The sequence below is a fragment of the Schistocerca piceifrons genome, chromosome 2 (genome assembly GCF_021461385.2).
Source record: "Schistocerca piceifrons isolate TAMUIC-IGC-003096 chromosome 2, iqSchPice1.1, whole genome shotgun sequence".
Lineage (NCBI taxonomy): Eukaryota > Metazoa > Arthropoda > Insecta > Orthoptera > Acrididae > Schistocerca > Schistocerca piceifrons.
The window spans coordinates 719,088,424-719,114,715 of NC_060139.1; the positions used below are offsets into that span (position 1 = coordinate 719,088,424).

At 38.2% G+C, this 26,292-nt stretch overlaps 1 protein-coding gene across 2 annotated transcripts in view; it reads left to right on the forward strand.

The window, feature by feature from the left end:
- The first annotated feature begins 860 nt into the window (after positions 1–860).
- The window catches only part of LOC124777184 (transcription factor A, mitochondrial), a 103,918-nt gene continuing 78,486 nt past the window's right edge, over positions 861–26,292 (forward strand). For both annotated transcript variants that reach the window (XM_047252498.1, XM_047252497.1), the window contains exons 1-2: positions 861–981; positions 14,062–14,234. In XM_047252498.1, coding sequence (XP_047108454.1) covers positions 908–981; positions 14,062–14,234 — 247 coding nt within the window. In that variant the 5' untranslated portion in view covers positions 861–907. The remainder of the gene's footprint in view (positions 982–14,061; positions 14,235–26,292) is intronic.

Below are 26,292 nucleotides of genomic sequence, written 5' to 3' on the forward strand. Positions count from 1 at the left end.
CATGTCTCCTTTACTTTCTACAGTTAGTGCTATATAACAGACAAATCTCAGTATGTCTATCTTATCACCACGAATTGTTACTCTTATGTTTACTTCTCTCAACCTGTCGATAACCTTTTGTATGTGCAGATTAAATAAGTATGGGGCTAAGGACAAACCTTGCCGTACCCCATTTTGAATGCTAGCTGATTCTTCTTTGTTACCACAGTGAACTACTCCGATTTCACGAATGTTTACACGATTATGCAAACAAAGCTGAATTCCTCATTCATTTGATGTATTATTTATAACTGTAAGTTGACAGTAACATATGCTACAAAGACTTACAACCCCGATATTCATTCTTAAACACTCAGTCCCAAGATGCTTACTGCGATTACCGTGACGACTTTTTGTCTGTTTTGTTGGAGCATTGAATTAATTATGTGTCTAGTGCCCTTGATCAGTGAGCTTGTCAAATTTGTTGTAGCGCATTAGTGTGAATTTGAATGATAATCGGTAAAATTAATTTCCGTCGCTTTTTTATCCAAAATATATTATATCCACTTGAGAGGCTGTTGGATAATAGAAGAGCCGAAACCAGCCAGCCTTAAATTGGATTTTCACATGATATGTTAACATGTTTTCGTACCGTTCTCACGTTAATAATCGACAGCCACCTGTGTTAAGTTGACTGTAGATAATTAACAAACGATGTTGATCAAGAGACAAAAAATTATTTTATAGCAATTTTCGTTTTTAAGTTACTTACCAATAATATGAAAAGAGAGACATCAGAAATTGAGTGTGAGAGACAGTAAGTCAAAAGCTGCGCCGGAATTTCCGATACTTGCATTGCGAAGTGACAAAAAAGAAATGTTGGCCAACCTGTGAACACAAGCAAATGTAAACAGTAAACTGAGCTGATATGAGGCTTGGCGCAGATATGATGAGGATAGGGAATCTTGCCTTTAAGCAATTTCGGAATGTGCTGTTGCCACGGTAAAATTTGTTTGTTTTATACAAGAAAAAAATTGTACATTCGTAGTTTTAGTACCAGAACAGAAAGTCACTCCCACCGGAAGTGAAATAAAGCTTTTTAAATTGAGTTACTCAGATACTTAAAGTGAAATATTGATGTTAAATACTTTTAAGTGCATTTTCTGCCCGTTAATGGTAACGGCGTGGCCTGCTGCTGGAAGTATGCAACAACAAACAATGCTGTCTCATTCATGTAACGCTGTAAGCATGTAAAAGGCAGTAATCTGTAGTAGGTATGGGCTGCTGGATAATAGAAGAGCAGAGAACAGCCAGCCGTTATCGCAGTGTATTGAGGGTCTTAATGTACTATTAAATCAGAGAGATGCCATTGAAACTGATGGCCCTATTCGTGAAAACCCACAGGTGTATACCGTTGCAGGATTTGTGTACGATTAGTTTTTATTTATTAATATTTGATGTGAAAAAGTTCCAGTCCTTGCCTTTTGTAATGTTGGGTGTTTCGCAGTTTATATTGTGAATGGAGTGTCACTACTAAGGGCAGCAAAAGTTATGATGCATAAGTACTTATTGGTCATGTAAAGTCCGTTTAATTCGGGAGCTTTCCATAATTAGTCTGTTAGAGTAACAGCAGCACTTGTTCATGGAAGTAAGCACCATACTCCAGTCCTCAACGGACCTGTCACAAACGAGTATACGATACAATAAACAGTATCTCCCGCCATGCACTTTACAGTTGTTTGCTTAGTAGGCCTGTGGATTCAGGTATATACTTTAGAATTAATGCCAACTATTCACTAGACATAACATAAACTAAGAAGAAACAAAAAACGGTAAAATGTACCAGTTGTATTCTATTGATGACAATGGTCTCTAATGAGCAATAAAAGAATTTGTGTACAAAATGAGAGGCTGTAAACTAGTTAGTTTTCACAAATAGTTCAGGCCAAGACAAGTCATAAATTTTAACAATCCAGGACTACAATCAGTTGAAGAAATACAGATTTTAATAAATCACTACTCGTTACATAACTTGCTACCAAAATATGAAATATGGGTTGTTTATTAGCGTAGGTGATTGTAGTATTGTTAGCTTTTTCTGGTAAAAATGGTTTGTGTGCACACTGGCAAGGACTGTGTCCATTTTACTCCTACTGCTCATGGCAGTCGCAATTAACAGAACTATGTTATTGATAAGATTTGTGAAGTCATATTGTGTTTCATATCCCTCACCACAATGGGGAATCTTCAGGAATGTGAAGTGTGTTACATTATTTGTTAATTGACAGGAGCAGCAACTGTAGGCTACTTATATAAAGTATAACAACAACAAATTTTGATTAATCCTTATCTATTTATGATGATGATGGAAATGATTTACTTTCCTATGTAGTAGCAGAAAGAGTGCCTTTGAAAAACAACCTCTGTCCTTTTTTGTACTGAAGGTACTCATCTACTGTTTTTATGTGATACTTCAAACTGATCATTTTTGTAAGTTTATACAGAACCCTATCGGCTCTCTGTGCAGGCCTACTAGTGAGGCCATGTTGTTGTTTTGAAGGTACAGGTTCAATCCTCGCTTGCTCCTGGGATTATTTCTGTCACTTATCCCTCTTGTAATGATTTCTGTATGTGAAGAAAGGCGAATTTAAACTCTGTGTTGAACTGTAGGGATACACCCTCCTCCTCCCCCTCCTCCCCCGCCCCTTCCCCCCTCCTCCGCCCTCCCCCCTTTCATCCATTAATTGTTTGTCAAGTCAGCTTGAAGGTGGGAGCAAGACAAAGGCATGCCACCTCAAATAGGACCAAGGCTGTTGGTCTAACCAAGTTTCAGTTTTAGGACAGCTTTTACATTTTTTTTTTTTCTAAAGAAATCAGTGAGGTAAATGGACCAGGTGGAGACATTAAAATGTTGGTTTTGTTGATTCAATGCCAAGAGAATTAAGAAAACAAGTGATGAAATGTTAAATGACAAAATTGAATCTAGGGAAGAATGAACTAAATAGATGTTTGAGGGAAGGAAAGGAGGTGGGGAAGGGGGGGAGGGAGGAGAATTCTAGGGCTGTGGACAATAAAATGCACAGGTCTGAGGGAGAAACATGATGATATAGATATAATTGACTTTTATCCTAAAATTGGAGAGATACATAGGGGCCTAGTGTAACCATGCACAATGGTGATAGTAACAGTAAAAGTTTCTCAGTCCTACTATAGTTCCTCTGTTTTCGGCACTGATCAGGAGACGTGTGCTGTCTCTCAAATGCTATCGAGAATTACTTAGCAGGGAGACTCATAACCCAGAAATAGTGTAAAGTAATTGTAAGTCAAGGGTCATATTTTCCCCATATTCTAGCAGTTCCCCAACAATTGATTACTTGATTCTTCATAGAATGAAACTTTCGCTCTACAGCAGAGTATGTGCTGACATGAAACTTTGCTGGCAGATTAAAACTGTGTGCTTGACTGAGACTCGAACTCAGGACCTTTGCCTTCATGTGCAAGTACTCCCCATCTGAGATACCCAAGCACGACTCAACCATTCTCACAGCTTTAATTTCACCAGTACCTCATCTCCTACCTTCCAAACTTCACAGAAGCTCTTCTGTGAACCTTGCAGAACTAGCACTCCTTTAAGAAAGGATATTGAGGAGACATGGCTTAGCCTCAGCAAGGGAGATGGTTCCAGAATGAAACTTTCACTCTGCAGTGGAGTGTGTATTGATATGAAACTTCCTGGCAGATTAAAACTGTGTGCCAGACCAAAACTTTCATGGGGAAGAGCTGTACCATCTGAACTACCCAAGCGTGACTCAGAGTTCACTTCTCGGTCCGGCACACAGTTTTAATCTGCCAGGAAGTTTGATTCTTCATGTTTTACACTGCAGGCTTGCTGTCCTCTGCACAGGAGGCAACAACTGTATACAAAGAACCTGAAGCAACAGGTAGTAATCCATCAACGAAGAGTGCACTTGTCTTGTGTAATAGGCAGCAAGTTAACAGCTACAGTTGAGATGAATGTTTATACCTTCCACAGAGAACTTTCAACAGAACCTGTCTTATAGATTTAGTCAGCTCGTGCTTTGATTGACAAGGTGCAAGATGAAAGGGGACGATAATGAAGGTGATGCAGCCTGCAGAAAAATGATGACATGGATAGTGCTGAGGGATTTTTGCTGTATTGCTTTTATTTATTTATTTATTTATTCATTCATTTATTCAAATCCAGGGATTGTCGCTCAATTCTTATTTATTTGTGTTCATTCTACAGGCATCACACAATGATATGTTGATTGTTATGGTAATACACTCATGTTCAGAAAAAAGGAGAACACCCTGAACGACTCAAGATAGGATGTACATATTCACAGGACATGCACATTGGTATATTCTGCAGAAATGATTAGCATTTGAACCATGTCAGCCTGCAGGTTCAAAGTCAATAACAGTATTGCGGGGCAACACCACCTACCAATGAAATGTGCCTGTAGCTCACATTGCTATGAACCACTGTGACTTGAGCAGACGTACAGGATGTCTCGCAGACAAATGCGTGAACCGTAGCATCAGATCAGTGAGTTTAAAAGAGGGCACATTATTGACATGTGAAAAAGTGACGCACCCATCTGGGAAAATGCTGCTTGTGTGGGGCAAAGTTTTTCGACAGTGCAACGGGTGTGTGCAGAATGGTTCGCGGAAGGTCGTAGAACATGGTGAGATTGATCAGGTTGCACCACCCTGATCATCCCCAGAGAAGACTGACACCTTATCCAAATGGCAGTGCAGGACAGATCGTCATCCTCCTTGGCTCTGGTGCAATAGTGGAACAGTGTGTATTCGCACAAGGCAAACAGTGACAGCTATTGGGTACAACTGCAAATCGCAGTTGGTATGGTCCAGCACACCGTAATCTGTGTGACCTACATTAATGACATCCTGCAACCTGTAGCCACACCCTTTCTGCACAACACCCCAGACATCATTTTTCGCAAGACAGCGCACAACCACATGTTGGTGCATGAACATTTGCCTTCTTGGTGACACAGGATGTCAGCCTTTTGCCAATGGTCGCCAATTGAAAAAGTGTGGGGATATGGTGAAATGACTGGTCCAACACTGACACAATGTCATCCACCACAGGTGAACTTTGGAACCAGGTGAATGCAGCATGGATGGCTATACCACAGGACACCATTTGGGCCTTAAAGTGTCGATGCCAGCAAGCAGGGACAAGTTATCATGGCCCATGGTGGACCCTGTGCCTACTAGGCAACAGGACACGTGTTGAACCGAAGTGCGAAGTGACTGGAGTGCTAATCATTTCTGCATAACATGCTAATGTACGTGTCCAGTGAATATGAACATCCTATCTCTAGTCATTCAACATGTTCTGTTTCTTTCTGAACATGATTGTGCAATGAAATTCAGTAAACCAAAATATACATACAGAATAGATAAATATACTTTCTGAGTGTAGGACAGGTGATTGGCTGTGGCCTTGGTGAAGGAACCATCCCGTCATTTGCCTGAATTGATTTAAGAAAACCTAAATCAGGCTAGCCAGACAGAGCAAACTCCATCCACCTGAGAATGAGGTTAATACCTTAACAGCTACATTGCCTCATTTAGTTGGTTTCTATTGGACCATGAATATAGTGCTATGCCCCCTCCACTAGCTCGAGCCAGTTCGGAGAATTGACTCCAGGGCTCTAAACATGCAGCTTTTCTCTCTGCTTATCATTTCCTTCACTCAGTCCACCTGAAAAATTGAGTCAGTGTGATGAGTGGTACTCTGGTTCTCTGTGCTAAATGATTGTCAGTAACGAGATGAGTGAGATGTTGAATTCTGGAGAATCTCGAGACATTATTACTGCACACATTAGATGTACACATGATTTTCATGTAAAGGCATTAAACTGTGGTTACTGTTGAAGTTATTTTGCTGTTGTTGTTGTTGTTGTTAACAACTACTCTGAGTGCTCTAAGCAATTTTTAATCATGTAGTACAAATTATTTATAAAGAATGTTTAGCTGCCTTTTCGGTAACCTTTTTAATTTTATGCAGCAAATTATTACCTGATAGAAAATGTTTTGAGTTTTTTTGTTTGTTTTTTTCTTGGTAAATGTAAGATCAAACTAGCTTTTGTTCCATGATTATGTATAGAGCTATTAGTGAAATATGTAGTAATATTTTCCTGCTCTGCCCAACAGATTGGTAGATGTACTCATTTGATGCAGGAAGGATACACAGTTTCTTAAACAGTTCGTTACAATGAGCCTGAACCTGTAGTTATTATTCTTATAGCCCTTTTCTGCATTTTAAAAACGTGTGCAGTTTAAAGATGTTTTGTGGCTTCAATCACTAGAAAAGTATCCCATAGCCATGATTTCACATACGAATAGCGTGTAACCACAGGACATTGACTGTTACAAATTGATGGTAATACCCTAAGATGACGATGTTCTTTTTACCAATACCTTTGTGTGAGGCTTCCATATTAATTGGCAATCAATGCTCATTCCTGAAAATGCACAATGTATAGGTTTATTGACTGTGCCAAATACGACAGTTATTTTCCCTGTTCGTGCTGAAATGCATAATGTTTTTCTTTATTCATTGTACAGTTATTACATGCTGCTTAACTGTAAACATCCTTGAGAGTTGCATTCTCCAATAGAAGTTCTGATGTTTTGTAGGTGACTTTAATGTTACTGTCCTAAGTGAAGAGAACTTTTTCTCCATGTCTTACACTGTCTGGAAAGTCATTGATACATTTTAAGAACAGGATTGGACCAAACACACTACCCTGGGGAACATCTATGTTGATGTTTCTTGTCTGACAATTGTTGTACTAAAAAGTTTATCATCAGCTTATGTGTAAACTGTCTCTACTCTTTTGCAAGAAAGACTGGAACCATTATTTTGCTGTCCTCTTATACCTAGTGCTTCAAGCTTGTTTAGCAGTATTTAATAGTAAACAGTGGCAAAAGCCTTGGACAAGTCGAGTAATGGGCATGTAACACAGTAATCTTTGTCAAGAACTTAAAAGTAAAACTTTTGTGAACTGTAACATACAATATTGTACTTCTCCCAAGTCAGAAACAAAACTGTGCTTCATTGAAAAGGTTTCATTTATCATGTAACTCGTTGGCTATCTTTCATGATTGATTCAGTTATTTTTGAGCATGCAGACGCTAATGCAGCTGGTCTGTAATTTTCAGTTCTCTCTGTATTACCATTCTTCAGTAAGGGCACAATTCAACCATGCTTTAGATATTCTTGAAATAAACCCAAATTAAAGGACTCATGTATTATGTTTGTTAATTGGGCTTGTATGCTGTCTGTGCACACCTTCAGCGCAGAGACTAGAATGGCTCCTGAATTATTTTTTAATTTCTGTATTGTCTTCCTAATTACAAGCTCTTATGTGGGAAACATACCTGTGGAATGAATTTTTCACACTGAAGCAGAGTGTGTGCTGATACAAAACTTCCTTGCAGATTAAAACTTTAAGCTGAACACAGGATCTCTGCCTTTCGCAGGCAAGTGTTTCAATGACTAAGTTACCCAAGCATTATTTGTGACCCATTCTCACAGCCTTACTTTCACCAGTACCTCATCTTGTACTTTCCAAACTTTGCAGATGTTCTCCTGCACAGCATGTGGAACTAGTGCTCCTGGGAGAAAGGCTATTGTGGAGACATGGCGTAGCCCCAGCCTGGAGAATGTTTCCAAAACGAATTCTTCACCCTGCAGCAGTGTGTGCACTGATATGAAACTTTCTTGCAGATTAAAAAGATGTGCTGGACCAGGCTCAAGCTCTCGGACCTTTGTCTTTTGTGGGCATGTGCTCTAACAACTGAGCCAACCAAGCATGTCTTGGAAACATCTCATCAAAAATTAATTTAAACAATGTGCACAATTTAGAGAACAGAGCAGTTACATTGTTTTCCATGTACATTTCATCCCAGATGTGTTTACCAGTGCCGTAGAACAAATATGTACTTTATATCCTGAGAAGAACTTTTTTTTTTAGACATAATGAGATTTTCACTCTGCAGCAGTGTGTGCACTGATATGAAACTCCCTGGCAGATTAAAACTGTTTGCCAGACCGAGACTCAAACTTGAGACCTTTGCCTTTGGTGGGCAAGCACTCTACCAACTGAGCTACCCAAGCACAACTCACGACCCTTCCACAGCTTCCCTTCTGCCAGTACCTCGTCTCCTACCTTCCAAACTTCACAGAAACTCTCTTGCAAAATGTGCAGCACTAGCACTCCTGGAAGAAAGTTGGTAGAACACTTGGCCACGAAAGACAAATGTCCCGAGTTCGCGTCTCAGTCTGACACACAGTTTTAAACTGCCTAGAAGTTTCAACCTTTTTTTAGGCCCTGCAAATTTATGGAATTTTGGCAGTCTTATCTTTAACTTTATCTGATAATAATGATCAGAGAGGCCAAGATTTCTTGTAATTCCTCTGCAAATTATGGTTTTAGAAAAACATTTGTGTACTGTCTAACCATTTTTAACAAAGCAAGCACTCATAATATGATTTTTTTTCCTTTTTTGTTCCCTCTGATGGCATAGGAACAAGCCTTCTTATTGACTATGTCTCTTAAGTATTGGACATATGGAATGTTACAGCTGATTGATACCCTGATTTTGGTCATCCGAATAGAATCGTTATTGGGATTTCAATGATAATTTTTGTTCAAATGATATCTTCCCGACTAGGATTTGTCTTCCAAACAGATAAGATACCATCAAAATTAACTGAACATTTTACAGTGATTTTTCTGTTATGAACTGTGAAGCAGCAGCACAAAGTGGATTTATCACATGAGAACCATATCACTTATCGCAACTGTAATGGAATTATGAATGTTGACCTTTCATGAAAGTAGAATTCTAGTTCTGTAGCTGATGTCAAGTACAGACTAATCACAGCATTGCAGTAATTCATGTTGTGACCATGAAATCTAGGCACGTAATCAGGGTGATCCAGGAAGGCTACCGTAACTATTTTTCGATTCAGTCATGAAACTGTGGGAAGGAACTATGAATATTGTACAACATATAATGAGTTTATTATTGTGTGTTGTAGTGAGGTAATTGTGCACTCACACAACACTTGGAGATATTGTCTGTATGTGGACTAATGCACTGTTAGTGCTGCTGTCACATTTAGGTAAATCTGACCTGTCACCACCACTAATGGGTCTCAAAGATGGACAGTTGGACTACATTGTAGTAGTATAAATAATCTGTTTCCAAGTAGGAGAAGAATTCTGTCGTGACACTATCTTCTGTTCTCAATATCTCCGAAGCTTAATCTTTCACTACTCCCCATCCTTGACCACCTCTTCCAACTGTTGTCCCCTTCCCATTCCGTTGTCCTCAATCTTTCCTCTTCTTTTGCCCTTTCCCATTTATTTCCTGTCCTATCCTGTCCTGTAACTATAGTAATTTTCTTCGAAAGATTTGTCTTTCTTTCTCCCATCTCCCAGTAGTTACCTACCCTTTTCTCGTCCTGTCACCTTTCCTGCAGTCCACCTGGATAAATCCTCATACACTGTCAGTGTTATATTAACTGATTAAATTGTGTTAACAAGAACATAAAAAAAAAACTCGTTTAGCACTTTGAACCTTGTTTTTCACTCCACTCCATGCTTTTTTCTTTTTGTACTTCACTCTATGTATTATTTCTACTTACAAGTAACCTGATTCGCTTTGAAATTTAACAGTATAGAAACATATTTGAAAAGAAGAAAAAAAAAATTGGAAAGACAGCTCGTGAGGATTAAAAATAATAAAAAAATAAAATAAAAAAAAGAGTAGACTACGTGGCAGCATGAATTGTTAGGTCTGCTTTCTGGTTGTTTAAATGTAGCAGCAACAACTTTGAACATTCGCTTGACAGCAAGACTAGATCAGATGCCTAGTCTAGTTGTTTGCACAATTGTCCATTGTCTCAGATGTCCCAGCTTTGGTTCATAGTGGCCACCTACGAAATTATCTGGGCTGGAAGAATCTGGAATGGGACCAATTAAGCATCTTGAATCCAAATGATGTGCTTATGGTTTTTTAAAAGTAAAATTAACCAATGAACAGCTAAAATTGTGTCAGTCTTGCAGTGAACTGGGGGCTACAAGCATATATTTTATTTAGAGCATTCTTTTAATATTGTGATCAGTTAATAAAAAGGTAATATTTATTTTACAAAAGAATTTCCATTCCTCGACTTCTAAAAATAGACACTACAAATGACATTCATTATTTAAAGCTGTTCAGACTACTGTTTGCTAATAGTTGTTATTAATGATCATATTGTGTCATATAGAAGGAACAGTCTGTTTTCTATAGAATATTACATCTGATACTGTGTGTTCACCACAAATATATACTTTTTTCTCAACGTTAAGAAAGCATCTGTATATTGGCTAGAGGACAAATGTAAGGATGTAGAGGCTTATCTCACGAGGGGTAAGATAGATACTGCCTGCAGGAAAATTAGAGAGACCTTTGGGGAAAAGAGAACCACTTGCATGAAAGTCAAGAGCTCAGATGGAAACCCAGTTCTAAGCAAAGAAGGGAAAGCAAAAAGGTGGAAGGAGTATATAGAGGGTCTATACAGTTAGTTCTCTTTGCTGATGATACAAGTATAGTAATCACACCTGACAAACAAGAATTAACTGATGAAATTGTCAATACTGTCTTTCAGAAAATTACTAAGTGGTTCCTTGTAAATGGACTCTCACTGAATTTTGATAAGACACAGTACATACAGTTCCGTACAGTGAATGGTATGACGCCATTAATAAATATAGACCTTAATCAGAAGCATATAGCTAAGGTAGAATATTCCAAATTTTTAGTTGTGTCCATTGATGAGCGATTAAATTGGAAGAAACACATTGATGATCTGCTGAAACGTTTCAGTTCAGCTACTTATGCAATAAGGGTCATTGCAAATTTTGGTGATAAACATCTTAGTAAATTAGCTTACTACGCCTATTTTCACTCATTGCTTTCATATGGCATCATATTTTGGGGTAATTCATCACTGAGGAATAAAGTATCCATTGCACAAAAGCGTGTAATCAGAATAATAGCTGGAGTCCACCCAAGATCATCCTGCAGACATTTATTTAAGGATCTAGGGATATTCACAGTAGCTTCTCAGTATATATACTCTCTTATGAAATTTGTTATTAACAACCAAACCCAATTCAAAAGTAATAGCAGTGTGCATAACTACAATACTAGGAGAAAGGATGATCTTCACTATTCAAGATTAAATCTAACTTTGGCACAGAAAGGGGTGAATTATACTGGCACTAAAGTCTTTGGTCACTTACCAAATAGTATCAAAAGTCTGACAGATAACCAACAAATATTTAAGAAGAAATTAAAAGAATTTCTGAATGACAACTCCTTCTACTCCATAGAGGAATTTTTAGATAAAAAAAAAAAAAAAAAAAAAATATTTTAAAAAAATAATAAAAAAATAAAATAAAAACACAAAAAATAAAGAAGTTGTTCTATTAACTTAAGTATGTTGTTAAATTAACTTAATTATGTCATGTATTGGAAAATTTGACTCGTTCCACATCATTACAAACTATCGTATTCATGATCCATGGAACTAGTATTAATCTAATCTAAAAGGGGCGATGTTCTTGAGGACAATATTATGGAAATGGAAGAGGATGTAGATGAAGATGAAATGGGAGATATGATACTGTTTGATGCAACACTGAAAGACCTGAGTCGAAACAAGGCCCCGGGAGTAGACAACATTCCATTAGAACTACTGACAGCCTTGGGAGAGCCAGGCCTAACAAAACTCTACCATCTGGTGAGCAAGATGTATGAGACAGGTGAAATTCCCTCAGACTTCAAGAAGGATATAGTAATTCCAATCCCAAAGAAAGCAGGTGTTGACAGATGTGAAAATTACCGAACTATCAGTTTAATAAGTCGCAGCTGCAAAATACTAACGTGAATTCTTTACAGACAAATGGAAAAACTGGTAGAAGCTGACCTCGGGGAAGATCAGTTTGGATTCCGTAGAAATGTTGGAACACGTGAGGCAATACTGACCCTATGACTTACCTTAGAAGAAAGATTAAGGAAAGGCAAACCTACATTTCCAGCATTTGTAGACTTAGAGAAAGCTTTTGACAATGTCGACTGGAATACTCTCTTTCAAATTCTGAAGGTGGCAGGGGTAAAATACAGGGAGCAAAAGGCTATTTACAATTTGTACAGAAACCAGATGGCAGTTATAAGTGTCGAGGGGCATGAAAGGGAAGCAGTGGTTGGGAAGGGAGTGAGACAGGGTTGTAGCTTCTCCCTGATGTTATTCAATCTGTTATTGAGCAAGCAGTAAAGGAAACAAAAGAAAAGTTTGGAGTAGGTATTAAAATCCATGGAGAAGAAATAAAAACTTTGAGATTTACCGATGACTTTGTAATTATGTCAGAAACAGCAAAGGACTTGGAAGAGCAGTTGAACGGAATGGACAATGTCTTGAAAGGAGGGTATAAGATGATCATCAACAAAAGCAAAACGAGGATAATGGAATGTAGTCGAATTAAGTCGGGTGATGCTGAGGGAATTAGATTAGGAAATGAGACACTTGAAGTAGTAAAGGAGTTTTGCTATTTGGGGAGCAAAATAACTGATGATGGTCGAAGTAGAGAGGATATAAAATGTAGACTGGCAATGGCAAGGAAATCGTTTCTGAAGAAGAGAAATTTGTTAACATCGAATATTGATTTAAGTGTCAGGAAGTCGTTTCTGAAAGTATTTGTTTGGAGTGTAGCCATGTGTGGAAGTGAAATATGGACAATAAATAGTTTAGACAAGAAGAGAATAGAAGCTTTCGAAATGTGGTGCTACAGAAGAATGCTGAAGATTAGATGGGTGGATCACATAACTAATGAGGAGGTATTGAATAGAATTGGGGAGAAGAGGAGCATGTGGCACAACTTGACTAGAAGAAGGGATCAGTTGGTAGGACATGTTCTGAGGCAGCAAGGGATCACCTATTTGTTACTGGAGGGCAGCGTGGAGGGTAAAAATTGTAGAGGGAGACCAAGAGATGAATACACTAAGCAGATTCAGGAGGATGTAGGCTGCAGTAGGTACTGGGAGATGAAGCTTGCACAGGATTGAGTAGCATGGAGAGCTGCATTAAACCAGTCTCAGGATTTGAAGACCACAACAACAACAACAACATATGAAAGCATGTTGTTAAGCCATTGCAGCTAATAATTGAAGTGTGCCCTCTTTCATGTATTCACCTCATTGTATAGTAAGTTAAAGATTTACTTTCTAGCGTCTTGTGCAATGAAATAATGGTTTTTGATGTGCAGCAAACTGTGTGCTGTGTCACTAAGATCAAATTGGTTCATGCTTAGGGCAGTGACATATCAGGAAATTGTGACTTGAGGTGTAGATATTGTTTAAGGTAATAATTGTAAATTGTTGGGATACGTGATGTGCTTGTACATGATGGATGTATTTCTGTGTGCTTGAAAGTTTTGGTTTTTACCACCAAATGAGCATATGTGTGTGGATTTTATATATTAGTCATCTATTTACTTTTTACTAATTTTTCAACCAGACTTCTCAGGCAGTGTTTCATGGTTCTTATAGAAATGCCATTGAGTCTTCATACTTGACATTGTCATTTTTAGTTGCCCTTTGGTTCCAAGAAAAACTTGCTAGTCAGTATAACATTTTTTATAGAAAGAATGGCAATAAATTTTTAGGAACTGACACAAATGTATATTTTAAATTCTATTATTATTTCGTGTGTTTTTAGAGTGAGATTCTTGTAACAAAGTTTTCACACAATTTAGATCTAAAAATTGTGTTTGTTGTATTCATCTGATCTGTTAAGATAGTTTCACGTACATTTATCTTTTAAGAGTGATGTTATGTTTTGAAAGAAAATGATTCTATATATTTTATGTTCATAACTTTTTGCAATAAGTAACAAAGATTCTGCACAAAGCCATCTTAAGAAATGTAATGTTTTCATAATTTCTTTTATTTAATCACAATCTTTTTCAGACACAGTCTTGGAAGCTTTCCTGCTGACCAACCAAGTTGTGGGCTGAAACAGTCAGTTGAGGAGAAGCTGGGATTACCTCCTCGACCAAAAAAGCCATTAACACCATATTTTCGTTTTATGCAACAAATAAGACCTTCTATTATCCAGAAAAATCCCCAGGCAAAAGCCACAGGTTAGTGATGATGCTCATCCAAACTGGGTGCCCTATACATTGCAGTTTGTGTCCAATTTTATGACTTACTTGCATGCACAGCAACATGCTAGTTTTTTCAAAACTGTGGAGACTAGACAGCTTGTTCACCATAAGATAATCAAAATATGTTGATACGTCCTGCATGGGTAAATCAAGCTGTCACTTATCAAAGTAACTGCCACTGTTATTTGTGTTAGGTACTTTCCATGTAGTTCATCAGATCTCTTGTAAGCTTGTTTCATTCTCTCCTTACAGTTATAATTAAGTAAAGGGATCATGAAGTTCAAAAGCAACTTTGTGATTGGCCCTTTAATAGTGATCACATTGTTGACTTCATACTTCGTAATATTGTAAGCTGAATTGAAATGCACAGTTCATCTTGCAATATAGACTTTGTTTTATTGTGTGTCCATTTTTCAGTGATGTTGAGTTCAGAAAGAAAGTAAATCTAGTTGTTTTATGATCATAATATCTTGTGAAAGATAATCAGGTTCCTGAACAAAATGCACAAAGCAATTTAATGTTTTCATAAAGCACTTTTTGTGTCAGTTTACAGATGAAGCCAATCTTTCTTACAAGTCTGTGATTTTCATTGCTGTTCTTAAACTACCAGACAAACATATATAATTTTAATTAAGCTTTATAACATGCCCAATACATGTATTGTTAGATACTTGTAGTAGTAACTGTGCAAAAAGTATTTGCCTATATAAGCAGTAGTATGGATAGATAAAAAAATCTGCTTGCCAGTTGGTGGCAGGAGAAAACACAAGGTGCAGAAGTATGTGAGCTTTTGGAGCTAGTGGCTCCTCCTTCTGGCAGTAGGGTTGAAGGGAAAGGAAGAGGGATGAAGGAAAAGGACTGATGAGATTCGGGAAATGGGAAGAGTTACAGAAAAGTCACTCATAATCACAGGGAGACTGACTGGACAGGATGAGAAGGAAAGACAAGATGTGAAAACCTGATAGCTTAGAAGTGGAAGATAGAGTAATGCGTAACACAGAAATTACTGAAAAAAAATCATGAAAGGTTCAAGTTGAGTGGAAAGCTAAATACATTATAAGTGGTAGACAGAAAAGGACAGGTTGGAAAATAAAAAAAAAAATAGAAAAATAAATAAGAGAGCAAAGAAAAGGAATAGTTACTGAAAAGAAGCTGATGTAAATTTAGGCTAGGGGTGGCAAGAACCAAATACATGTTACAAAGCCAGTTCCCACCAGTGGAGTTCTGAGAAACTGGTGTCTGGGGAGAATTCATACGGCATGTGCAGTGAAACGGGCCCCAAAGTCATGACTCTGGTGTAGAGCATGCCGTGCAACAGAAGAATGTATGTTGCCAGTATAAACCCTTTGTTTGTGCCCATTCATCCTAATTGATAACTTGGTGGTTGTCAAACCAATGTAGAAGACCAAACAGCTGGCATACAATATGTGTCAATTCACAGGTGGCTGTCTCTTTGATAGTATATGTTTTTCCAGTTACAGAGCTGGTATAGGTGGTGGTAGGAAGGTGGTTCGGGCAAGTCTTACAGCAGGTAAAGGCACAGGAGTAGCAGGTATAGGTTAAGAAAAATGCATGCAGGAGCATAGGGTCTGACTAGCACTAGGATATTAATGAGGTGTTTTTTTTTGGGTGGGGGGAGAACAAAAGTTTACTTTGAGTGTGGTGGACAAAATCACTGGACCTTATTTCAGACCATGATTTTAGGAAGTCATAGCATTGTTGAATTAGTTGATTATTACTTTCAAGAGCAGGGGCAGTACTGAGTGACAGGAAGTGTATTCCTCAGTTGGGTTGTTTTTTGGAGGGATCACAGTACCAGGATTGGATGTGATGGCCTGAGAAATCTGGTTTTCAACTACACTAGTGGAATAATTACCTACAATGAAGGCTAAGGTGACAATGGCAATGTACTATTGTAAAGAGTCTGCACCTCAACAGATGCCTTGAACACCAAGACTGTGTGGGACTGAATATTTGAAATGAAAAACTGTCAAAATGTAAGTACTGTTGTCTGTTTGTAGATTTAATGTAAACTGAAGTGTGTGGCTGACCCTTGTTGGGGATAAGGTAGACATCAACCAAAGTGGTTTTTTTATTTATATGGGTGTGGCAGAATCGACTGAGCAGTTTAGAGGCATAACTGCTCGTGTGGTGCTTGGAGGAGGGAGTTGCGTATGGTCTCCCTTTGTTCCATCAGTGACTCCAGTTCAGTAGCCAAAATGGTTTTGACCAGAGCATATCGGGGATTTGCCATGCATGCATATAATGACAACATCTAAATATCCAATCTCTGATCGTGATGCAAAGAGTTTTTCAGTAACTGTTCAACATTCTGCACAACAAAGCTGTGGCTAATACAGATGCAATGTGATCCTGGGTTCGACAGTTTGTAACAATCTTTAAATGTTACTACTTAACTTGTGTTGACCTGTGGTTCATTGACGTTGTGGATGCTGCGAATAATGAGAACATCACGAAAATTTCAAGCTTGACAAAATATTTATTGACAGTAGCTGATCGACAGAACTGACATAAGTTCAAAACAATTTATGAAACTGAGCTAAACCAAACTGACTCCCGAAGTAAACAAAACTTGACTGACTGCCTGTGCAGCTTTGCTGTGTCACTTTAAATACAAGTTTAACAATCACTACCATTGTTAATTTGTTACTATATGTAACTTACAATTAAAAACAATTTCATCTAAACTAACTGCTGTTACAGTTGTACAGGTTATAAAATATGTCAAATAGCACAATATTTTTATCATCATCTTGGTTTTTGTGTGTGAAAATTAATTCACACTTGATTTCAACAATTATTTTGATTTTACTTTAATTTCATAATTAATTTATTGCTAACATTTGTTTGAATTATACACATTGTGCTTTGCCAGATTACATACATTAAGTACACATGTTTTCTCAAATATCAGATTTTCGTAAATTTGGGTGGTGTAATTAACAAGAGTAAATATCTGTGTAATTTACAGGCATCATTAATTACGAAAAGAATAACAAATGAAATTACAATGCTGGATAATGATATTTTCGTTTGAATCGTAATGAGGTTTTTGTGTTAGCAAATTTACAAATTGCAATTATGGTAAGTAGAGGCATTAGTTATTTATGCTAAAATTTCCACAGCCTCTTAATATTTGTTGCTAAAAATTTATTACTTTAGTTTCATGATCCGATATTTAATTTGGCATATGTACATATTTTTGCTAATGACAACAATCTATTAACAATCATGAGAATGTACATCATTCCAGAATATTCTATATGTCAAACTGAACTGAACGATACACATAAAAATACACACAAAAGGCCCTAGGAAGTACTGAATCATATGGGAAATACATGGATTCATATAAAAAAGGTGGTATTGGACAGTTCATAATGATCATCTACATCTACATTTATACTCCGCAAGCCATCCAACGGTGTGTGGCAGAGGGCACTTTACGTGCTACTGTCATTACCGCCCTTTCCTGTTCCAGTTGCGTATGGTTCGCGGGAAGAACGACTGTCTGAAAGCCTCCGTGCACGCTCCAATCTCTCTAATTTTACATTTGTGATCTCCTCGGGAGGTATAAGTAGGGGGAATCAATATATTCGATACCTCATCCAGAAACGCACCCTCTCGAAACCTGGCGAGCAAGCTACACCACGATGCAGAGCGCCTCTCTCGCAGAGTCTGCCACTTGAGTTTGTTAAACATCTCCGTAATGCTATCACGGTTACCAAATAGCCCTGTGACGAAACGCGCCGCTCTTCTTTGGATCTTCTCTATCTCCTCTGTCAACCCGATCTGGTACGGATCCCACACTGATGAGCAATTCTCAAGTGTAGGTCGAACGAGTGTTTTGTAAGCCACCTCCTTTGTTGATGGACTACATTTTCTAAGGACTCTCCCAATGAATCTCAACCTGGTACCCGCCTTACCAACAATTAATTTAATATGATCATTCCACTTCAAATCGTTCCGAACGCATACTCCCAGATATTTTACAGAAGTAACTGCTACCAGTGTTTGTTCCGCTATCATATAATCATACAATAAAGGATCCTTCTTTCTGTGTATTCGCAATACATTACATTTGTCTATGTTAAGGGTCAGTTGCCACTACCTGCACCAAGTGCCTATCCGCTGCAGATCTTCCTGTATTTCGCTACAATTTTCTAATGCTGCAACTTCTCTGTATACTACAGCATCATCCGCGAAAAGCTGCATGGAACTTCTGACACTATCTACTAGGTCATTTATATATATTGTGAAAAGCAATGGTCCCATAACACTTCCCTGTGGCACACCAGAGGTTACTTTAACGTCTGTAGACGTCTCTCCATTGATAACAACATGCTGTGTTCTGTTTGCTAAAAACTCTTCAATCCAGCCACACAGCTGGTCTGATATTCTGTAGGCTCTTACTTTGTTTATCAGGCGACAGTGCGGAACTGTATCGAACGCCTTCCGGTAGACAAGAAAAATAGCATCTACCTGGGAGCCTGTATCTAATATTTTCTGGGTCTCATGAACAAATAACGCGGGTTGGGTCTCACACGATCGCTGTTTCCGGAATCCATGTTGATTCCTATATAGTGGATTCTGGGTTTCCAAAAACGACATGATACTCGAGCAGAAAACATGTTCTAAAATTTTACAACAGATCGACGTCACAGATATAGGTCTATAGTTTTGCGCATCTGCTTGACGACCCTTCTTGAAGACTGGAACTACCTGTGCTCTTTTCCAATCATTTGGAACCTTCCGTTCCTCTAGAGACTTGCTTTACACGGCTGTCAGAAGGGGGGCAAGTTCTTTCGCGTACTCTGTGTAGAATCGAATTGGTATCCCGTCAGGTCCAGTGGACTTTCCTCTGTTGAGTGATTCCAGTTGCTTTTCTATTCCTCGGGGGAGGCTGTTGCATAATAAGTTGGAGGAAACTAGTAGCACACTAAGATGTTCTGCTCAGAGGCAAGCTGTTGCATTGGACATTTTAGATCTCAGTTTGAACAGGATTTTACATTTTGTATTTGAATTTTCATCCATTCAATACATTTATGGTCTAAGAATTGAGTCCAGCAGACTATACCAAAAGCTATGTGCGCAAATGCTTGCAGAAATCCCTCCAGAGGCAGCTTTTTTCAATAGCAACAAGGCACATTTTCTCTTTAGTGAGTTTGTGAATAAACAAAATTTTTGTATCTGGGCTGAAAATAACACACAAATTATTCTCAAAAAGCCTCTACATTCCCATAAGCTAAAGGTGTGGTGTGGCATATCTTTGGGGAGGAAGGTGTATAACTATGACCATGGGCTCCAGATATTACTTTTCACTGTTGCAAAATTTTCTGCAGCCCATAATGGAAGAGATCGTTATAGAATAACTTGTGGTTCCAACAGGATGGAGCTACAGCTCACACAGCGTGAAATTCATTTAGTGTTTTGAGAGACATGTTTCAGGGATGCCTGTTCTCTTTTGAGGGTTGATGTGAAGTGACCTGCGACCTCACCAGATTTGAGCATTTGTAAGCTCTTTCGATCGGATATCTGAAAGAAAAGGTGATTAAACTCCCTACCAGAGTTAAGGAAGCAGATTATTGAACAAGTGAACACCGTACCCCTTATTGAGCTGTTGAAAACTTCAGAGATAGTCTCTAAAAGTGTATTGCTGCTGACAGTCACTATCTTGAGGATATTATTTCGCACTGAATGAATAGAAAATGGTATGAACTCCTAACTTTGAAAATAAAAACAGTTTTTTGTTTTTATACCCCAATTTCTCTCCTGCATCCCTGCCCCTGTGCCCACACATTCGCTTCCCCCTCCCCCTCTCCCCCTCTCCCCCTCTCCCCCTCTCCCCCTCTCCCCCCTCCCCCTCTCCCCCTCTCCCCCTCTCCCCCTCTCCCCCTCTCCCCCTCTCCCCCTCTCCCCCTCTCCCCCTCTCCCCCTCTCCCCCTCTCCCCCTCTCCCCCTCTCCCCCTCTCCCTCTCCCCCTCTCCCCCCTCCCCCCTCTCCCCCTCTCCCCCTCTCCCCCTCTCCCCCTCTCCCCCTCTCCCCCTCTCCCCCTCTCCCCCTCTCCCCCTCTCCCCCTCTCCCCCTCTCCCCCTCTCCCCCTCTCCCACCCCTTCCCCCTCTCCCACCCCTTCCCCCTCTCCCTCCCCTTCCCCTCTCACCCTCCCCTCCCCCTCTCACACCCTCCCCCCTCTCACACCCTCCCCCTCTCACCCTTCCCCCACTCACCCTTCCCCCACTCACCCCCTCCCCCTCTCACCCTTCCCCCACTCACCCCCTCCCCCTCTCGCCCCCTCCCCCCTCCTCCTCTCACACCCTTCCCCCCTCATCTCCTCCCCCTCTCACACCCTCCCCCCTCTTATACCTTATAGGAAAGACCTTCTCATCCCGTCCAGTAATTCTCCCCTGACACAGGGTTTTGGGTGACTTTTCTGAATCCTTCCCATTTCCTAAACCCCATTACTCCTTTCTCTTTCATTCCTATTCCTTCCCCTTCAACCTTTCTGCCAGCAGGAGAAGCCAATGTCTCTGAAAGCTTGCAGATTTCTTTAACCTTTAAGTATTTTTTCTGCTGCTGCAGTTGGATGAATTGTTTTTTACCTATACATTTACATTATAAACTTGCATCTTGGCTAGGAAAAACCACAGTGAACCCTCTTATCTGGCAATATATGTATGAGCAGCCTGGAAAATTCTTACAGGGGCTCCCAAGATTCTTTACCATGGTATGTGGTTATTGCTGATAGTTTGGTAACTCTGAAGAAGCTCGTTGTACAAAAGCATAGCATCTTGGCCTTTTGGTGATGATAGTATAAAGCTCATCTAAAATTTCCAAGTCTAGTTTGTGAGAACCTGTCTGCCACTTGATTATATAAAGAGCTGTAATTACATTTCCTCTTTCTGTTGTCATTAATATGTGGTTTGTAGGGAGATTTATTCAGTCTTCTTGATGACTTTTTATATATGAATTTTCAGATCTTTCTTTTGTCTTCTGCCACTTAACTTGAAGCCATTGTAATTCTTAGTAACTTTCAGTAGCCAACTTCTTTCAGTACCATCAACATATTTATGGCAATTTGAATTGCGAGATTAACATTTCAGATTAATATTTTACTGTGCCAATAAAATTATGGGACTCTTTCTGCCAGCTTAATGCCTAAACATCCAACAAATTAGTCTAAAACTCAGTAATGAAAGTAAATAATAATAATAATAATAATAATAATAATAATAATAATAATAATAATAATAATAATTCCCGTGGAGGCCCGGGAAAAGAATAGGCCTCCGGTATGTTCTGCCAGTTGTAAAAGGCGACGAGAAGAACAAACCACTAATAGGGCTAACCCCCCTTTTAGTGTGATTAGTTGGTTCAGGACAGAACTAAAGAAGCCTCGGACAAGCGCCATCATGGTCGGGGACTGGAACATACCAACACAAAATCACACATTTGCTATACATGGATGATCTAAAACTACTGGCAGCAACAAATCAACAACTCAACCAATTACTAAAGATAACAGAAGTATTCAGCAAAGATACAAATAGGAGCACTCACTACACTAAATATACACACTTTTGGAACAGACAAATGTAAGAAAAATAGCATAGTCAAGGGAAAACACATTAAACAAGAAGATTACATATTGGATAACCACAGTGACTGCATAGAAGCAATGGAAAAAACAGATGCCTATAAATATATAGGACACAAACAAAAAATAGGAATAGATAATACAAATATTAAAGAACAACTAAAACAAAAATATAGACAAAGACTAACAAAAATACTGAAAACAGAATTGACAGCAAGAAACAAGACAAAAGCTATAAATACTTACGCTATTCCAATATTGATCTACTCATTTGGAGTAGTGAAATGGAGTAACACAGACCTAGAAGCACTCAATACACTTACACGATCACAATGCCACAAATATAGAATACATCACATACATTCAGCAACAGAAAGATTCACATTAAGCAGAAAGGAAGGAGGCAGGGGATTTATCGACATAAAAAACCTACATTATGGACAGGTAGACAATTTAAGAAAATTCTTTATAGAACGAGCAGAAACTAGCAAAATACACAAAGCAATCACTCATTTAAATACATCGGCTACACCATTGCAATTTCATAACCACTTCTACAACCCTTTAGATCACATAACATCAACAGATACAAAGAAAGTAAATTGGAAAAAGAAAACATTACATGGCAAGCACCCGTATCATCTAACACAGCCACACATCTATCAAGACGCACCCAACACATGGCTAAGAAAAGGTAATATATACAGTGAGACGGAAGGATTCATGATTGCAATACAGTATCAAACAATAAACACCAGATATTACAGCAAGCATATTATTAAAGATCCCAATACCACAACAGATAAATGCAGACTTTGCAAACAACAAATAGAAACAGTAGATCACATCACAAGCGGATGTACAATACTAGCAAACACAGAGTACACCAGAAGACATGACAATGTAGCAAAAATAATACATCAGAAACTTTCCATAAAACATAAACTAATAAAACAACACGTTCCCCCATACAAGTGTGCACCACAAAATGTACTGGAGAATGATGAATACAAATTATACTGGAACAGAACCATTATAACAGATAAAACAACACCACATAACAAACCTGACATCATACTCACCAATAAAAAGAAGAAATTAACACAACTAATTGAAATATCCATACCCAATACAACAAATATACAGAAGAAAACAGGAGAAAAAAATTGAAAAATACGTCCAACTGGCTGAGGAAGTCAAGGACATGTGGCATCAGGATAAAGTTGACATTATACCGATTATACTATCAACTACAGGAGTCATACCACACAATATCCACCAGTACATCAACGCAATACAGCTACATCCAAACATATACATACAGCTACAGAAATCTGTAATTATTGATACATGTTCAATTACCCGAAAGTTCCTAAATGCAATGTAAATATACCGTACAGTTAAAAGGAAGTCACGCTTGATCAAGGTCCGCGTCACTTTCCATTTTTAACCAGACATAACGTCTGAGAAAGGAAAGAAATAATAATAATATCAACAACAACAAACAACATAGACATTGAAGCCTGTGAATTCAAATGAGTTCAACCATTTCTGAAGAATTGTGCTCATTAGCGTATAATGTTGTCTGTCTGATGATCGTGTTCTTACAGATGGCATATAAAATGAGCCACCACCGTATTGTTGTCAATGTTTTTGGTGGTTTCACTTCAGGAGCACAAGAAAAATATTAACATAAATGTTGGTGATCACTATTTTATGGTCATTAGGCTGTGTTCTATGTCATGTTTCTGTGCCTGACATCATGTCTCTTATAATGCTAGAGACATCATTAGAAACTACAAACACATAGTCAGTTGATTTTCAAGCTTCAACAAACCTATATTGTTTAACTGCATAGGCTTCTGCAGCCAGAGTCAGTTTACTTAAACATTTTCTGAGTATTGTTGGAACCTCTTCAAGAACTGCATCTGTGGATATTAATCTGTGAACAAGGTCTCTCTATGTTTGACTATTCCTTTGAGTCTTTCAAAAATCTTAGGAAAACATAACTTTAACATACAGTAGTATGTTCTAGCTTGTGTGTCTGCATATGGACTGACAAGACTCACAAGTGTTAGCAGACAGCTGTAATTTATGGATCAGTGCTCAAGGTTTTGCTCATGACACTACCAGGTACTGGATTGCGAGAAGACTATGGTGAAGGAAGTGTTGTTCAACAAACTGGGCTTGGTGAAAATGACTTCAAACTACAGTATTACCGCACTTTTATGTTCCTGGAATTAACGTTTTCCTGCTGTTTACGGTCCCGTCAAATTTCCTATGCCCACAATGTTAATATGCACCTGATTTTGTGTCAACATATCTATAATTTTCCCGCAATTTATGTATTACGAAAAAACGTTTGTGGAGAAAATATGATACTGGCATGATGTTGGCGTTCCAGTAGTGTTTACGAATATTAAGTGGTTAAGTTTCTTGATACCAGGGCACTCTATTCAGTAGATTTGAACTGCTAAATGAGTAAAAGTTGTAACAATTCATGCCATATCTCGCGCCACTGCCAAGCTCTACTTGGCGTAGTGGCTGATGAAAGTAACTAGGTTTGTTCAAATGAAGATATCATGACCAATCACAACCATTTCCAAACTGTCTCTACTGCGCAAATACAGTTTCATGATTGTTGTGATCATCGTGACATCTTTGTCTAACCATATTTAGCGTGTTTCGATGTATGGCTACGTGGAGCGCTAGTTGACACCGTCATTCACTTTGCGTTGCTCAAATGTTGTTAGTGTAAACACAGTATCGGTTATGTATTTTATTCATGCTGAGCAAAACATGTTTTGAGAATCTATACTCATTGTCGAGTGCAGTATTTATGTATGTACTTTTGCTACACAAAAAAACAATGTGAGTGATAGTTTGTATGTGGGGGGGATGGTTTCTACATAACTGATGAGGCACAGTACATGATAACTTCAAAAAGACGCCCAAAATGCAAGAGACGCAGAATAACACACATTCAGACACCATACAAATACTTATTTACATATTTGCACTTGACAACGAGAAAACATTCTCAAAATACGTTGTGCTAAGCATGAAAAAATACGTACTAGTGCAGTATTTCATTATTTAAATAATGAATAACAGCTGCAGGCTTTCAAAAACATCGATTATTTTTTAAATTGAGTCAAACGTTTGTACTTCCCAGACAATTATCAGTTCCAGTTACATCAGCTGTTTTTGTAAGATAATAAACCTTCATTAGATTATAAAACAGTCCCTGACAAGTCTTTTGATGCCTATTATGTACATAAATCATACATAAAGTACAAGGGGGTATCATATATCTAACTTTTAAAGCTTAAAAGGTTTTTCCCACATTTTACATTTTCCCACATTTTACACCATTTTTTTAAAGTCCCTTGAAAAGTGTAAAAGCAGTGTTTCACTGTAGCATTTTTTCTCCCTTTTGTTGATGAAATATTTGGTGTTCTGACCCGGAATTGCAACAAACCATAGAACATTCCTCTGCGTTGGATTGTGTGTGTGTGTATATATATATATATCATGAAGGCGAATGACAGAAAAAATGTTCACTCACCTCCCCTCATACCGCCCCTTTAGTTAATCCCTTTCCCCAGTTTTGTTGGACGAGAATCTCAGGAAAGATTCAGATAAGTGCCTGTCAATTTCTTTCTGTACTGTCAGCAGCTATGACGTTAAATATTGATCTTCAGCTGCAGAATCAATTGTGTCGAGGATCTGTTGACAGGCTCCAAGTACAGAGAGTTTTGTTCTTTCAGTTTTGATGGTGTAGTGTACGCTGATGACAAACCGAATAATGATGTTAAAAATTGTAACATAGGCTCTTATTAACAGTAGTAGGAATCCAAAAGTATGCTGAATGGTTTGGAAGGAACATTAACCAAACTAAAAAAGTGGCTATGAAGATCAACTTTCATCTGAATTCTGTAAACCATTAATACCTCATATACATGCCCAGTAATCATCTTACTTAAAATTTGTGCCGACAGCTAATGAATTGCTGTGGAAGACCTCTTTTGATATAAAATCATTGTGATAAAATTCAATTATTCTCCAACCTTTTAAAATGACAAAGTGTCTCTTTTTGCACTGTTTGGTGACTGAACAAAATACTGAAGTAATGTCAATTATGAAATGTTATTTGTCTACAGTATAATTTTTTTGTACATCATTCATGTATTTGCTGGCCAAAATTGTGTAGTAGTACAGAAAATAAACTAAATGTTGATAGTTACAAGTAGTATGGAAGCAAAAAAAAAAAAAAAAAAAAAAAAAAAAAAAAAAAAAAAGACGACACCTACAAACTGTGTACCCAGATTCAAAGATTCAACATAATTCATTGGACAAGAAACTGAATGTGAATCTATTGCTGAAAATAACATAGTTAATGAGTTGAAGATCAACAT